Source organism: Eubalaena glacialis, chromosome 3 (assembly GCF_028564815.1).
Source record: "Eubalaena glacialis isolate mEubGla1 chromosome 3, mEubGla1.1.hap2.+ XY, whole genome shotgun sequence".
Taxonomy (NCBI): Eukaryota; Metazoa; Chordata; class Mammalia; order Artiodactyla; family Balaenidae; genus Eubalaena; species Eubalaena glacialis.
Genome location: NC_083718.1, coordinates 90,375,113 through 90,392,886, shown reverse-complemented (window position 1 = coordinate 90,392,886; position 17,774 = coordinate 90,375,113). Strand labels below are relative to the sequence as shown.

The 17,774-nt window shown below is 39.9% G+C and overlaps 1 protein-coding gene across 1 annotated transcript in view; it reads right to left on the bottom strand.

Annotated features, from left to right (window-relative positions):
• Positions 1-17,774, bottom strand: part of SPAG17 (sperm associated antigen 17) — a 225,414-nt gene that overhangs the window by 192,834 nt on the left and 14,806 nt on the right. The window contains exons 2-3 of the mRNA XM_061186106.1: positions 6,770-6,910; positions 6,080-6,163 (exon numbers count right to left, since the gene is read on the bottom strand). Coding sequence (XP_061042089.1) covers positions 6,080-6,163; positions 6,770-6,910 — 225 coding nt within the window. The remainder of the gene's footprint in view (positions 1-6,079; positions 6,164-6,769; positions 6,911-17,774) is intronic.

The following is a 17,774-nucleotide window of genomic DNA, read 5'->3' as shown; positions in this document are numbered from 1 at the left end:
GTGTGCATTTCGTGCTGATGAATCCCAGGGTCCTCAGCTTCAGGTACCATTCTTCCCCAGTGTCTACTGGCCTCCCCCTGGACTGTTGACTATTTGCCACGTGGCCTTGGCCAGCCGCCTGTGCCTCAGGGTGGAAAAGAGCTGGGGGCACGATTTGGATGTCTCTGAATGCCTTTGCTTGAGTTGTGCTTTTCTCTGAAAACAGAACTCCAGGTTTCTGACATGAGAAGCAAACATACTGCACCCCAGGAGCCCTGACCTTCTGCTCCTCAGTGACTAGCTTGGCCTTACTTTCTCTGCTGCGCTGCTCAGGCCTCCTCCAGAAAGAGGAGGCTCAGGGTTGATGACCCATCTGACTGCTCTTTTTCCCATTTTGACAAAATTCATTCGCTTGCAACTCTTCATAACCCTTTATAAACATTTCTAGCACTGTGATTTCTCCTCGTTTTCCCTTCTTTGGGTGAGAAATGCCTCCAAAGCCCAGCTTGTGACACAAAAACTCCCAGATTGTTTTTATAGTCCCAACGTAGTACTTCTTTGTTACAGCTCAATATTCCTAAATTTTGTTCCAAGTCATTATTTTACATTTATAAATATCAGGTTGTATTAATTGGTTCCAGCTTTAAAAATGTTCCATCAGAGGTTATTTTCTTCTATTTTGATAGTGGTTTCTAAACCTGGAGCGCCAAGGCCCTGATGTGGGCCATGTTCTGCAAGCATCCCTGAAGGACTGATGTGGAACAGAAAAGATACTCAGACCCTGGGCCTCGCTGTGTTCTTTGAAGACTGTACTGGCCATAATAGCTTCAAAGAATTTCAACAAGTTCCTAAGACATGACCTTCCCTTTCCGAAAACCACGTTGGCCAGGCTTGTCTTAATCAAGCTGTGCTTTTCTAAGCATCCTTTTACTTGATCTCCTGCAGCAGTTTTTAATACTTTCCCTACAAGTGAAGTTAAACTAACTGGTCTGTAATTTCCTGGTGTGTCCCTAAGCTCTATGAAATAACGGCATTAGGTTGGCTACCTTCCAATTCTTCCTGACTTTTTTTGTTTTGTTTTAAAACGCAGGACTGAAAAGGCCAGAGAATGCTTCCTGTCTCGCTTTCCCTTCGTTCCTTCCATGACATACTGCTCTTTCTGTTCCCAGTAGATCTGCCATTTTAATAACTTCAAACCTCTTAAATGCGTTCACTTATTATTCGTTCCTATCTCTGAAGCATGAGTTTTCCATTTTTCATTTTGACAAGGGCCACCCCCAAAAATAAGGGTTTACAATTCTACTGAATAGATTATTAATTTGAGGCACTGTTTAAGAAATGTTTCATATTAGGAATCTGGAAACGGGAGGCAACTAGATAATAATTAAGTCTGTGTTCTTACTTGTGAGTTATTATAAACACATTTTGGGGAAAGAGCTGAGAAATATGTCTACACACCCAGGAATAGGAACCAAAAATGGAACTATTATATCTGGGAATTCTAATCCAAAGTACTAGCAAAGTGTTTTAAAAATGTGGTGAAACTAATTTGATCAGAAGATATAAAATTTGCATCTTATAACTGTTTTAACTGCATTTGGTTTATTACTCTCATATCTAGTACCATAAAATCTTTCCACATTTAATAATCTCACAGAATTATCTCCCAATGGAAAAGCCCCTTTTAATATAATATTTTAATATTTAAGTAAAAAGTTTTATTTTTTACTGAGAGGAGTAAAGAGGAAAATTAATAATTATTTGTATTTGTAAAATTGCAATGTATCACATAATCTTTAGGATTGTCCAAGTTCTTTATTGGATAGAATTGACTATTCTTTGAAGTAAGTGAGATATAAACGAGGACATAAAAAACTTTATTCTTTAAAGATGATTTTTGTTTCAGCAGACTATTGGGTTTTGTTTGTATAGTGACCCAATTTGTCTTTTCTGAATAAGTCACAGACAGGCACATAAACCACAGCCTATGTGCAGATAGAGGCCCATTTCCCGATAGGGAGGCATGACGATAACCCTTATGGAATGAGAACTACGCAGTGGAATATACAACTTTTAAGATTGTAGACTCTGATTTCAGATAAGTTGGATAAACAACCCCCTTGCCCAGTTGGTAGTTTTTTCTTTCTAATTTATCAAAACTACAATGTCAAAGTCTGAAAATTTTACATCTCTCATAGTGCTCACATACCATGTATCAGATTTAACCATAAGAGGGATAATCTTTGCACGTATGATATACTTAGACCTCTCTTATAGGTAACAGTTCAGTTGGCTTTGAATGACCATTAATATTTTCCTTTTTGGTTTTGGTCAGGACTGAGTATACCTGCAAATGAACAGGTCAGATTCTCTATGTGGACCATAAAGCACACACAAAAATATTTATGCATATCTAGTTAATTAATTAAAGTGCAGCCATGAATCTTAAAGCATGGATTTTTTTCCAGTGTTTGAAATGTTTTCTCATAGATTTCCACCTTTAGGATCTTAAAGTTGTAATTAAGATATGTACAGGGTTTACCTTTCCTATTTCGTATATATTGTACCATGTAACTACAAATTTCGTACATATGCGTTCAGTCTTCTCTCCCACTCCTATGCCTTTGCTTGAGCTGTTCCCTTCTCAGAGGATGTGCCTTCTCCCACATTTGAAAGTCAAGACCTATCCATCCAAAGGGGGGACAGCTTTGAGCCCAGTGAAAGAGTACTGGGTTTGTGGTAAAGCGGAAAAATCTGAGGCTATGTATTTAACTATGGTTAAATCCGAGTTCTTCAGTTTTCTAATTAGCAAGCTTCCTACCTTCTCTATGCCTCCATCTTCCCCTATGTAAGATGGGGATATATACATTCCTTTTAGAACTGTGATATGGGTCAATTGGGATAACATGTTTAAAAGATCAAACTTGTCAGCTTCCCTTCTTTTCCAATGCCACCTTCTCCGCAAAGCTCCTCTAGATCTCACCCTTCCCCAACCCACCCAGGCTAACAGTAACCTCACCTTCCTTTTAATGTCCAGAACACTCCATCTCTCCCTCATAGACTTCCCTGACTATTTTCTGCATTGTTACTCAATTTAACAAACATTTATTGAACACCTACTATGTGTCAGGCATATATATATCTCTTTTTCTTTTTTTTCCTAACTAGTCCTTAAGCTTCTTGAGGTTAAAGTCTTTATAATATTCATATTCCCCTCCCTCCATTGTCTAGATAGTGTTTGACACCTAGTGCTTGAACAAGAATGTACTGGTTAATTGTTTGGTATCTGGTAAAACTGGTCACTAATAATTCAGGCAACATCTGTATATCCATTCTCATATGTGTACACTTCTTCAAATAGGATTGCATGGTGAAAATTATGCTTATAAGTAATGCCAGTGTATGGGATCATAATCATATTCATCCTCATTAAATGCTACTACTATACCTACTACTACACTACTACTATTACTATAAGAAAAATAAAGTGATAGCTAATATTCCTGAGACCATAGGCAAAGGGGAAACTTCTCTTCCCATTCCCACATAGGTCCTTGGAGTAGTTCCTGCTAGAGCAAAACTTGTTTCCAAAAAAAGAAGGTGAAGGAACACATGGGTAGCTATGTCTCTGTGGAATCACATTAGCACAAATCTAAGCAGGTTTTCAAAGAACTGTGGTTTATAAATAAATATTCTCTCATATATACAATACCATGGCTAGATGAAATTCTAAAGTTTCAGGGGAAATTACACAATTTCAAAACGAGGCTGTGTGTACACAGGACCAAGCCATCCAAATGAAAGCTTGAGCAAATCATTGTGGAATGTGGTCTTTGCTAGCCCAGACATTTCAAGTCGTTATTGGAAATATGTAATGCGGTTCTGACACTCTTTTACTATTCATGGATCAACTGCGCTAGAATGAAGTTTCACTCGAATTCTCTGCTGCTAATCGACCGCAGGCTGGGAAACCAGAAAGCCAAATTGGTTAGAACTGTGTTTAAAGTAAGAACGACGAGGCTCTGATCTAAGGCCAATGAGAGTATCCTACAAATAGAAGTCAATGTAAGTGCGCGGCCTTTATAATATCTATTTTGAGTTCTCCTTCCTCCAAAATGGAGATCTAAAAGGAAACAGAACTCTATGAATTTCCCATGTAACATAAGTAATTTTGTTGGATTCTCTTTTCTTCCCCCATCGCAGAGTTTCCTTTGAGAAGGAAAATATAAGACTTCCTAAACAGGCTCCTGAGGAATTCACCTATGGCCACTGTCCTAGTTGCTACAGACCATGCAAGATTTTAAGCAGAAATAGAGTCAAGAGCCGGCTGTCTGCATGCCTGGAAAGTCCAGAGGTCCCCAAAGAGTTTGGCTTGTGGGTCTCTTTCATGGCCACACTCCTAACTGCCTTGGGGCTCTCAGTAGGCACTGCTTGTAGCTTTTCACTTCTCTTGGGAAGAGGGACCAAAACGGGTCCTAAGTGTGGAGGGACTGAGGTTGGATATGTGCCCTTCTTCTCCAGATGAGCATTCTGGCCTTGGCTGATGCTGCCCAGGAACCCAAATTTGTTTTATGTTTTTGATCCATTTTTGCTACAGTGATTGACATTAATGCACGTCTGGTGCACCCCAGGTCCATCTCTGTGGTGCTCCTGCTGCCTTCCCTTTTCTTCTGGAACCATTCAGAAAAGGGTATGTGAGCGGGTGTGGGAGGCTTATTGCCCAAATGCTCCACTGGAAGAATGCAGGGGAGCCAGATGTGAAATGGACCTCCCCTGAGTGAAGGCTACGAGGAGTCACAGCACATATTGGAGAGGAATGGCTTTCTAACCAAACTCTGGATTTGTAACATCGGGCTATCCCACATCCAAGTCAAAATGCCTGTCCACATCAGACGTCAAAACTGGCCCGTTATCATCTCTGATTTTCACTGAGCATCTTTGAAGAAGAAAGAGTCCTTTGGAGGCGGGGGCTAATTGATCCCAGGCCTGAGAATTGGACATGGATTTCTATGGCTACTTCAGAAGAAAACTTCCAATATTTTAAATCCAGGTACCACATAATGTTTCAACTGGGGCATGAACATGCAGGACATCATAACAAAAGCTAGAAGGCTCATCATTTGACTTCATCAGTGCAGAATGAGTTTGCCATGATAGCAAGAGTAGTGTAGCAAGAGTTAATGCTATAAAATCCACAGTATTGACAATTGTAAATAAGTCCAATGGAACTTGTTCAGATAGTACTCAGGCAACACTACAGAGTCCATTATGAAATCACCCAAGAACCGAGACACATAAAAACTTTATTAGTTATCACTGAAATAAAGTACAAACAAGTTCGTCTTGAAAGATCCCCAAATCTTTATGCTTTCGGTCTGCAGAGTCATAAAATAGTGCCTGACAAATTTTAAGTGATATTCTAATTAATCACTGGATTTTTATAGTTTCTTGTAAGCTGTAAGTTGGATATTAACAAGACAGGGTAAGAGGAAAGCCCCTGTACTGAGCCTGAGTTCTATGTCCTTTGCACAAACCCACTGGTCAGCCAGGCCAGACTTTTGCATCTGCTAGAAACGGAATGGACCATTAATCTGAAGATTATCCTTACTTTCACACTGATTAAAGTAGAATGTAAAATGGACACAAAGTTCACAAATGGATGGAAAATTATTCCCGTTGTTTCTCTGTCATGTGTAGGAAGCACCTTCTGGGGCATTTTTACATTGTTTCTTTGGTAAAACTAACACTTTGTAATACACTAATAACACAACCCCCTTTAATACCATCACATACTCAGTAATTACCATGAAAAAGTATGATCCAACACTTTTGTATACACACATTTCTGATTTATATTCTTCAACTGGATACAGTGACAGTGTAGACAATCTGGGGCAATTTTGGTCCTAAAGGGGGATTTTGTTAAAAGGGAAGCAGATTTTTTACACACTCACCATCAGGAACAAACAGCTCCAACAATGAGTGGGGATTTGCTTTCAAAGAATGAATTAAACTTCTTAAAAAGTGACTATAAAATTATTACTTCAATTCTTGTTTTCTAAAAATTACAAAAATCTCTTCAATCAATACGTTCACCTACCTCATAATATAAGGGTGCACTACCGCCTACAGGTTTCTTTGCCTTTTTAGATGTACTTCCAAAAAGTGCACTTGTTCCATTGATCTGTAAGAAAATTCATCTATAATGAAAAAGAAAGGCTTTCTTAAAGAATCCTTAGATATATGTAACTTTCAAATACCTTGGTGACTTGAGGGGTTGGGGAACCTAGCAAGGAAGAGATAGTCATCAATTAGTTCAAATATTTACAGTCACTTTGGCAAGCTGTTAGTAATTATATGAGGATGTGCCATCTGACAGAACTTTTCTGTGTTATCATTCCCCTCTAACCTCTGACAGCTAGGATTCTCTGGAGGCTTCATTTTTCCAGTTAGTTATGGGCTTCCTTGGAATATTAAATAGTTTTTTTCTTTTATTGTTATTGAGTCTTTTATTAAATAATTCCTCACAGAACCTAGCATGGAGCCTAGTATGACCTCAGACATTTTTGTTGAATGAATGAATGTTGAAAGGGCAACATTCACCGACAAAAAAATAATCCTTCCAGATTAGATGATTCAAATTTATTCTAGCTAAGTGCTTGTGCAAAGTAATGCACCAAAACTTGCCAAACAGCCCAAGAATATGATAGTTCTATTTATTTCATTATTTTATTCTATTATTTTAAGAAGAAAGTCTCCAAGGGGCTTAGGGGTGGGAAGAGACAGGTACCTGCTGGAGAATGTCTTGCCAGGAAACCAGACTGAAGGGTCTGCGCTGAGGAACTTGGACAGCGAGGGTGAGGGCTCGAATGAGAAGTTCATCCTCAACTCGGTTTCCAACGACAAAAGCGATGGAGCTCTTCCAGTCATTCTGTGAGAAAATCAGAAGGAATTAGATTCTAAGTACTCCTGGTTAGGTAATTTTGTATCAAAGGCTTCCATTGAAGAGCAGGATAATTGTCCTATAAACCTTACCTTTAAAGACAAGAGTGGACCTTAGAGTGTATGTGGGTTTCTGATTCAAGCAGCCACAAGGCGGCAGTATTGTGACAAATTTCATGCAACTTGCCCAAAAAGCAATTTTCTTGAGAAACGAGGCCTTTTATTTTAAGGAAGACAATTAAAAAAAAAAAAAAAAAAAAAAAAAATGACACGCTTTCATTAGAATGCTGTGCAAGAATAATTTGGTGTTGGCAAGTAATAGTTCATTCATATGTTACAAATGTACATGAAGATACAATCTCCAAGGCAGAAATCTTTGTTTTGTTTCCTGATACATCTTAAGACTCTAAATACTGCTAGGAACATAGTAGAGGCTTGATAAATATTTGTTGATTGTTGGGTGATACTGAACGAGTTGCAAAATGGGCTTTTTTATAGGAGGTAAAATTCAATCCCAGAGTTTTCGTAAAGCACAGAACTAGAACACATCTTTTCCTCCTAATGTAACACAAAATTCTCATTGCTAATTCACATATGGGTTCTTTCCACTGTCAAGAAATAGGCTGCAATATTAAACTTGGACATGAAATTCTTTGTCAAATAGTGTAAAGAAATAAGTTACTAAAAAACAATATTCTTATTCAGTAATCCCTTTCCCTCTATTATAATTTCTGTTGGGAAGAGGCAATTCTCTGAAGGAGATTAAGAATGGAATTTACCGACTTTCCCATTGTGTGGTGCTGAGGAAGGCCAAACTCATGCAAATCAGGTCTAGTGCTTTTGAACACTCACCACCTTATGGGAAGATGGACCAAGCAAACATGATACAGACAACAGGAAAGAGAGATAATAATAAGGGAGGGCACTCTGGCCCTGTGACCTCTTTAGACCTTAGTTTCTCCAGTTGTAAAATAAAGGGGTTGGACAGGGCAGTATGTAACCTTCCCTCTAGTTCCACTCCAGAGATCTGATACAAATAGAGTAAAACTCCCCCTTGGTCAATTCCAAAACAATGTCTAAGAAGATTTGGAAACACTTTACACAAATTTAATGAAATGCATAATTTTACGTGGTTCTCTCTGGTTTCTGTCCAATTCATAGTCAGGGTAATGACAGAACTAGAGTATAGATGGGAGGAAAGACCTTAGTACAAATTCTTCCTTACCATCAAAGGTAAGGAGGAATTTGTCCTTAAACTTAAGAATTTGTTCTTAAACTTCTCTTACTTCTCTCCATGGCAACTCACTAACCCTAACTACCTAACAAAACCCACACAATTTTCAATGCTATCACCAAAACAAAAAACACACATAAAAGCATAAAAATGTCTATTTAATCTACAAAGTATGTATTTGTGTTTGCACACGTGTACACGCATGCATGTAGGCGTGGCTCTGTGTTTCCCTCTGTTATACTGAGTTTAAAATCTTTTTTTGTTTGTTTACTAATTCACCATAGGAAGACTGAGCATCCGTTTTTCAAATAGCCTGATTCTGAAAAGCAAGTATGATATTTGTAACACAGTCTTCTGAAAAAAAATTCCATGATCACAAAATGACCTTTCCCCACACTGGATGCCTTTCTTTTCTCTTGTCTGCTCCCTCAGTCAAAACTGCAATTACAATCATCATTAAAGAACAAAAATCTTTCATTCCATAATCAAGTAGATGTGGTTCCTGAACAGGCAATACCTTGAAGTTCCTGTCAGTTACAGTTTTCAGCACTGAAGATTTTAATGACCACCTCTACCCCCTTATCCCACTCCCTCTTGCAAATTTCCTTGCCAATATTCAAAAGCTAATAGTGGGACTTTCCTGATGGTGCAGTGGTTAAGAATCTGCCTGCCAACGCAGGGGACACGGGTTCAAGCCCTGGTCCGGGAAGATCCCACATGCCGCTGAGCAACTAAGCCCGTGTGCCACAACTACTGAGCCTGTGCTCTAGAGCCTGCGAGCCACAACTACTGAGCCCACATGTCACAACTATTGAAGCCCGTGTGCCTAGAGCCCATGCTCCGCAACAAGAGACGTTACCGCATTGAGAAGCCTGCGCACCGCAACAAAGAGTAGCCTGCACTCGCCGCAACTAGAGAAAGCCGCACAACAACAAAGACCCAACGTAGCCAAAAATAAATAAATAAATTTATTTTAAAAAAAAAAAGCTAATAGTGACAAGCAATGGCTGCCTCTCGGCTCTTTGGGGGACAATTTAGAAAGAGGGCATCGTAATCCACCATCTACCCATTAATATCTGGTATCCAAGATGAGCATTGACTATTTCAGTCCAGAAAAAAGGGGTGGGGGGGGAGGAGGAGGTAGGAACTAACAATTATTGAAATCTGCCATGTGCCAGGCATATGTTATCTCATTGAATCCCTAAGTAATCCATTTAAATAGGGGCACTAATACTTTATAGATGGAAAAACAGAGGCCCAATGAAGTTAAACACCTTGTTCAAGGTCATTTTGGCAGAACTTCATGGAGACCACATACATGGCTCACAATTTGGTGATCATTTCAGAATAGTTTTGAGAGCAAGACTTTAGGGTCAGAATGCCTTTCCATAATCCTTAAATTGCACCTAATGGCTACTTTGGCCACAGTAAACCTAATAGAAGAAGATTTAGATCACACGTTAAAGTGTATAGAACCTTCAAAAACAGATGAATGTATTAAAACCTTAAAACGCCTAAGATTACTTTTTATCAATAGTCGTTTTACAAAGGCTAAAAGAGTTTGAGGGAATTTCCCAAGGTTGTCTCTCTCTTCAAGCCCGTTGCTCTTGCTACTTTGCACTCTAGGAGTGTATCTTAACATAAGATCAGTTCCTCTGATTCTTGGCACTGTACGGAAACTTATGGGCTCCCTGAGATCACCCTGAGACAGTCTGCCTGCATTAGAGCAGGTCCAGATTTGTTCATGTTCAGAGCTCTCTACAAGGCCCACTGGGAGCTGGGCCACGTCTCCCCATTGGAAGGGGTCTCAAGAGTCCAGCCCACTTTCCCATCTGTACTCTCTAGCCCACCAAACTCCTGCTCCAAAAGTTAGATCTATTTGGCAAAATAGGACCCATGGAGGACTCTGTTGGAGCCATGGATTAGTGTTTAATCACATTGCCAGAACCCAGGGAAGCATGAAATGGACTGATCAGACAGTAATAACGCAAAGATTGCTTGCAGGGAAGGATGCGCTCACTGACATGTTGCACTAGGGGGCAGCGAGATGCCAGGAAATGCACAATATTCTCATAACGGAGAGCAAAGTCACGTCTCTGTGTCTAACTAGGGAGACTCGTTAAGTAAATGACACTCTGCAAATATAACTTTTGAGCTTTTTTCTTAGTATTTCAGGATAAGGGTAGATGCCAAATCTCTCCTAACTGGCATCAGTTTTAGAAATAGGAAATTATTTTGGAAAACATTCATCCCAATTTAAATTTGGCAAAATACTATTAAAATACACCCTTCCACCCATATCGCACCCCAACATGCAGCTAAACACAGCCTTTAAATTTCAGTTCACAGGGCAGCAAGAGAAACGAGTACAGAGAAAACAAATGTTGACCAGAGGGGAGAAATGAAAGCATATGGCACAGAACCTGATTCATCACACTCGTGAGTCCTGCAGGGCTCCTACCTGTGTGTGAATTTGCTTAAGACAGTTCAAGAAGCTTGGGTGTAATTAGTAGCATAAGCCTAGAGAAAGAAAACATTAATCATTTCAGGAAAACTACACACTAGATGTATCAGTGAAGGAAGAGGGTTTTAGTCTGGCACACCTCAAACACCTTAGGAAATAAAATCAGCTTTCTATTGCCTGGAGACATCTACTGTACGTGGTTATTGCTGAGTCTTGCCCTCTAGCAGTTATTGATAAAATCATTCAGAGGATGGAATGAAGTCGTGTATGGACACAATCCATTACCTTTTATTTACTTTATCAGCCTCACCTAATTTGAAGCCTGGCAGGAGGGCGTCCTAACCTAAACACTTACACCCTAGACTTCTATGGCAAGAAAGTACTCACGTAAATGCAGAGAATCTGGCTGGTTCACGCAAGCCCACTGTCCCAGAGACACAGGGTAGATCCATAACTATTTTTCTTTCATATACTGTAAATTCTCCGAATTTTACTAAGGCGTTCCTATATTCTAATAGAATTACCAAAACCCTCTCAAAAATAAGTGAAACATTGCACAGGGAACTTTATTCAATATCCTGTGATTAAACCATAATGGAAAAGAATATGAAAAAGAATGTATATATATGTATAACTGAACCACTTTGCTGTACAGCAGAAATTATAATAACACAACATTGTAAATCAAAAATACTTCAGTAAAATAAATTGACAAAAAAGCCAGTGAAAAGTAGCTTTTGGATGATGAGAGTGAGATTGCTTCCTTCTATTAGCACAAATAATCAGCTGATACAGGGGAAGACAAGGGCAGACACGTATGTCTGCTCTCTTCTGCTGCCTTTGCTAGCGTGTCAGGGGGTCTGTTGCCCTGGATGATCAGAGGTGAGATTCCCACAGTCATCTACCCTGAACTGATCAGAGCCTATGGAGCTCTATGAAGCAAAAGCCCCTATAAAAGCCCCAAATAAAATCAGTGCAACATTGAAAAAGTCAGGTTCTGTCAAGAGTTATTTAATACCGTGCAGATATGCAAAGCTGTACTTTGTCAATATTCTGCTGAAAGGATAACCTTTTTGTTAAGTAGATTTACTGCCAAATGGACAGGGATTTATGAATGTCTTTCTCATACCGGGTTTTTCCTTCAAAAGGAGTCTTGGATCTCCATCAGCAAAGGAGTGTTAGTATGGGCTGTTGGCCAGCAGAAGAAATATTTTTATTACATTGAACTGGCTGCTCTAATCGTATTTGTTAAAAAGGGATTCTAACTGTAAAATGAGTCGGAAATATGTTTAAAAAATGGGTACACATTACGTAACAAACAAGAACAATATAAAGGACCAGGATATGCAGTTTGACTGTCTTTACTAAATAAGTTCTCATTATAGACTCTCCTTTAATTATAGGTTCCTCACAATTTATTATAAAGACTATTCTTTGACATATCATCATCATGCTGTTATAAGTGCTCCTTATTTAGGAATTAGTTCACATGACTGTCACATTTTCTCAACGAGATTGTAAGCTCTTTAGGTTGGAAAAATTGTTTTATGTGCTTTTGCAGCTCATAGTGTCCAGTAGTGAATGGAAAACAGAGCAAGGCTCTCTATGTAAATACCTGTTGTTCAACAGAGAAGATGCTTAGAATGACAATTTTGACCCTGGGAATCATAAAGCACTAGAATGTCAGGAAACTGAGCAGGGCATACATAGCCTTGAAGTCCTTTGGGAGGAAAACAGACTGTATCTGATCTAACATGGTTCATACCAGGGTCATTAACAAGGGTGTGAAGAGTTAGACCCTGCTAAGCCATTCCTCTGCTAAAACATGTTTCCTGGGAGTGACTCAGACTAGCAACCAGACTGGCAACCAGGGGAATGAGGCAGCTCTTCCTGACAGTAGGGAAAAGCCAAGGACTCACATACACATGTGTTGATTATAAAACCATTCCTTCCATCTCTTTCCTTCTTCCTTCTTTCTCCCATCTCCCATCAAGAGATGATGTCCTGCTCCCTCTTCCCTTCCACCTACTGCCTACGGGCTGCAAATTCTATGATTCCTTTCTCTTTCAAGACCCCTTTGATATTCTTAGAGCTTGATTCTACGGTGGAAGGTATCAGGGTAGGGTGGGGAGAGAAGGAGCCACATATAAAATGAGCCCTCTAGGTCCAGAATCTGAACCTGACCCTTGCCCCCTGCAGCAACACTACCACCAGGTCTGTCTACCCTAATCTTCTGACCTCGCCCAAGAGTGTGCTGGATCTGATTGCCCACACCTCTTCCTGACTCTGTTCAGTGGGGCTGTGTTGGTAACCTGAAACTTGCTGTGGTGGGAGCATATAAACTAAGGCAATGGCAAATGCTACCAATAAGAGCTTTCCTCCTGGAGAGCAGGTGATTAAACATTTACCAGCACATTGAGGGCCCCCATCCCAGGAAGGCCTGTTGGTCTAAGGCTGACTTAGAGATGAATTTGATTTAAAAGGCCAAGGCTGTCTCTGTGAAAATACTGAGGGCAAAGCAGATTCTCTCCATCTATTGCCCCTCCCAACCCCAATACACATTGTGCAGCAGTGTGCTATGTGAATTCATAATTAAGTGTCTGCTGATGTTGTTTCAGGTGTGGCCCAGCCTTAAGCACTATCCTTCAAAATGGGCTCTATAAAAACAGGTGACAAGGTAAGGACAGAGAGGTCACTGTGGGAAGAGCAGGGCCAACCTACTCCAAGGTTCTCCTTTCCTCTTGGCCATCTCAGGGGTCTACTTCCACACGCAGGATCTGAGCACTGGGGTCATTGCCATGGGAGGGCCCCAGCACCCCTTGCCCATAGGTGACGAGGCTCCCTCATATTTTGGTGGCCCCTTGGAGAAGCACAGGTCATTGTGGCATAGTAATTAAGAGCCTGGACTCAGGAGACAGAATGCCTGTTTTTGAATCTCAGCAAACCAGCTGTGTGTCCTTGCGCAAGTTACTTAACTTCTCTGTGCCTCATGTATAAATGAGGGTAACTACAGTACCTACCTTTTGGGATTGTTGTGAAGATTGAATGAGACAATCTATAGAGAATCTTTCTGAGCACAGCACTTAGCAACAATCATAGCCATCATGATGGATATTATTTTGGGGGCTTCTCCTTTGGTTAGTCATTAGAACAAACATGGTTGTTCCATACATGCTGTTTCAAGTGTGGAAAGTTTAGGGGTGAATGAAGAAAAAAAAATTCAAACAGAGTACCAACAGTTGCCTCATGAGTGACAGTCAACTTGTAAAATAATTTTCTCTTTGATAACAATAAACTTGTTAACTAATATATTTTTAAAATATTTTAGGTCTTTGGAAGAGAGGCCAAAAATCATGAACACAGGATATTTAAAATGCTACAGGTATAGAATTCTCAGAGCTGTGGGAGAGGATGTGAGAGTGAGGCAGGAGGGAACTTTAAATCCTTTTGCACCTGGTGCAGGTTTGTCAGCGATGTCAACCCATCATCAACTGTGAAAAGACATCGATTAGAGTTAAATAAGGAGTACAGAGGCTGACTAAGGAGATGATGAGTTCTGAGGTAGCCACACAGAGGACCAGCTACCAGGTTGATTTTCATTAGAGATGGGGACCTGCTTACTTGGTTTTAAGCAAATAAGAACTTGGCTTTGAAATATATCAGGTAGGGCTAGTTCTTAAAAACAAAAGCAAAGTGACTGAAGTTTATTCTTGATAGAGAGCCTTAGTGCATCCCTCTCTCCAGATAAGATGGGCTCCCTGACCTGCTGCTATATCCTGGCTTCCCTGGGCCCTTACAGGTGAATTTCTAGAATTCACCATCCCCTTCTCCTGGGTAGAATAAAATTTATCCACATCACCTCCTATTCAACTCAGGGCCTTAATAGTTGATTTTGGCAACTGGATGAATAAATATACCTCAAGGCTTTAGTGCAATTTAGTATTTAAAAAAATACTTTAAAAAGTATTTTTTTAATTAAAAAGTATCTTTTTCTTTCCAAACTATCTTCATTTTCAAAAAGGAATCCCAGTGACTCCTGGACTAACTCAAAGGGATGCCCTGCTAACGAGAGTATTTTAGGCAGTGGGCTGGGCCAGTGTAAAAGTCTCCTCTAGAATCATACCACCTGGATAACTTCCTACTTTGCCCATGTGCCTGGCATATAGTAGCATTCAATAAATGTTTCTGGAACTTAGCAGCCAAAACCACACACTAAAGAGAATTTTTACACATGCTTAGTATGAGAATGCCAACTAAGTATGTGGCATTTTATCGGCTACACTCAGCACCTTAGAAGAAACCATGTCTCTGAATCACTGAGCATTTGAATGAAAGGAAGAGCATATTCTCTGGACGTTCAGACAACACTGTAATGTCTTATGTTCACTGATGAGAACTCAGAAGCCTAGAAGCATCTTTACTGTGTATGCACATACTACCTGTCTGGCGTTCCTTGTCTTCATGAATATTAAACGTGATCACTAATTAAAATTACTGAAGTTCTGGTGTAAAGATGCAGAGCTCTGAAGTGGTATCGAACTCTGCCTCTGTAGTTTCTCTGCTAAATGACGTTGGATCTATCTTTGTGACTCAGTTTTCTCATTTATAAAAATGGGGCTAATAATAGAAACTTCCAAAGGTTGTGGGAAGTCTCTAATGATAAAATATATATATTGAAGCATTTTGTAAATTGTAAAGCTACATGCAAAGGTAAAATATTAATGCATGCAAAGAAAAGATTACGCTTCTACTTAGAAAATTTTGCAAAAAATGGGTTAAAACAGGTGATTATTTCTGTAATTTTGAATCTGGATATGTCCTGAGGATCTTCTTTGGACAGTTTAGCTTCTGAGCTTAGGCTGCTTGATTGTTTGTCTTTTGTTTTTCAGGGTTCTTGGCTCATCCCAGCAATCTAGTACATGAGTCTAATTCGGTTTTGCTCCATGCATCAGAGAGTTTTAAGACAGCTATTAAAACACCACATGGAAAAGCTTTGCAGGGAATTCTACTCCACAGAGAAACCACAGAAACCACTACACACCTTAACTATCTCCCCACCCCCAGAGTTGGCTAAAATTACAGCTCCATTATGTTAGTACAATCCAACCAATTTTATTGCTTGGAGCAAAATCTGAGGTCCAAAATGAACTTCAGAACATAAAAAGTAAGGCAAACCTCAAGAGGAAACAAGCTTCTTTGGGTTTTCAAACAAATATTACATATCAGAGGCATTCTTCTAACGGAGGAGACCAAGCAAAGCCAAGAGGAGTCCTGCTAATTGCTCCACGAATGTAAAGTTGGAATCAGGGACTCACCCCAAAGAAAGGAGATCTCTTTTCATCATCAGATATTAAAGGCTACAACCTTTCATCAACTCCCTCCTCAGACATGAGACCCCTTTGTGCCTTCCTCGAGTCCCTTCAGTGTTGAATTACTATCTTCCACGTTAAAAATTAAGATATATTTTCAAGACTCAATATGAGCTCATTAGTTATCCTAACTTAGCCCTTTCCTCTTCTTTTTCCCCCACCTTCCTTTGTCTAATTAAATGTCATTTTTTCGCTAAGCATTGTGACATAGTCCATGAACTTGTATGGCTTTGGCACTACGGCTACAGAAAGGAAACAAAATAACCAACCAGTGCTCTTTCTAATGAGCCATCCATGCCCCATAGCTGCTGCTTGGTTTGTTACATCTCACTTGTCATTTGTTCACTACAAAGCCACTGATACAGTTTAATTTCTACATTCATCTTGAGTGAGTGCGGAACACCCAAGGATACTTCTGACTATCACAAGGATATAAGACTGTCCTGATTACAAGCACTCTATCCTATTTGCCCCAAAATTCAATAAAATGTCTAAGAAATGCCAATATTTTGGTAACCAAATTTCATTCCCCATACGGTCTCTAATACCTGGAAGCAGAACAAAAATTCTTTGTCTGACAACCTGCTCTGATTTTTAGGTCTAAAGCTATGGTCTTCAAATTACGATGTGGGAAAGAAGGGACATCCAAGGATGATCCCAGGCAGTATCAGATCTTCTAGATACCTGAGTTTGTGTCACGTTAGTAGGGAACGATGAGACTATCCAAACACTCCCTGAGGGTGTCAGAAAAACTATGAGATTGTACCCTGAGCAAGAAGTGTGGTAGAGAATCTGTGTTCTGCCTCAATTCAACAAAAAAAAAGAGGCGGAGTTCAACTCAACCAGCATTTATTAAATTACTCTGGTTAAATGTCCGAGATGTAACAAACTGTAAAGGGTACCCAAAAATGACTAAGATAGGAGTTTGAAAGTCAGCAAATAGTGCTTATACATGAAAATAAGTTCCTTAAAAGGTCTTTTCCTTGTGCCAGCTACTTGGTCACCCAGTTGCTTTGACTGGCCTGTCAAAGGAGTTAGGGTGCGTTGCTCCCCAGAGCTCGTTCTGTGCAGCAATCCTGACTTTTCCAGCTGCCCAGGACCCAAGAGTTGTTTGTTCCAGGGACACAAGAGGTGATGGAGATCTGCCTCTGAGTGAGGAAACTGGGGTAAAACCTCCAAATCGTCAAGTGAAGGGTTAAATGTATTGATCGGTACCAATCAATCCTAGTGGGAGGGCAGATTGGAGTGTGGGTGGGTATCTGAGACAGTTCCTGAGATCTTTTTCCTAGACTGCTTGTAATTTCCTTCAGATCTCCACTCAACTGTCCGTGTTGTAGGGAAGGGTTTCTAGGAGGTGGACAAGGTGAGGTGAAGGAGAGCCGGGAAGGGAGGTGTCACTGAAGCCAGAAGAACAGTGGTGTATGGCGTCAAAGGCAATTAGAAGGTTACCATTGACCTTAGCAAAAGCAGTTGTACTTGAGTGAAACTGCTTCCTGCTCGTTCCTTCACTCCTGCAATCCTGCGTATACGCCCTCATAATTCACATATCTCCGTTATAATATGAACCTCACATGGTTTAAGGACCACATGACAATATATTCTAAGTTAATGATTATGATAAATTTCAAGCCCTAGACCTGGTTATGGTTATTAATGTTCCCTAACTACATAGGTACATGGAGTCTATTTATTGGTTACATCAGGACAGTAATTCATTATAATTAGTCCTTTCCTATTGATTCCCTAATATGGTCCTTACAATAGCTCTTTCAATGTTATAATGAAA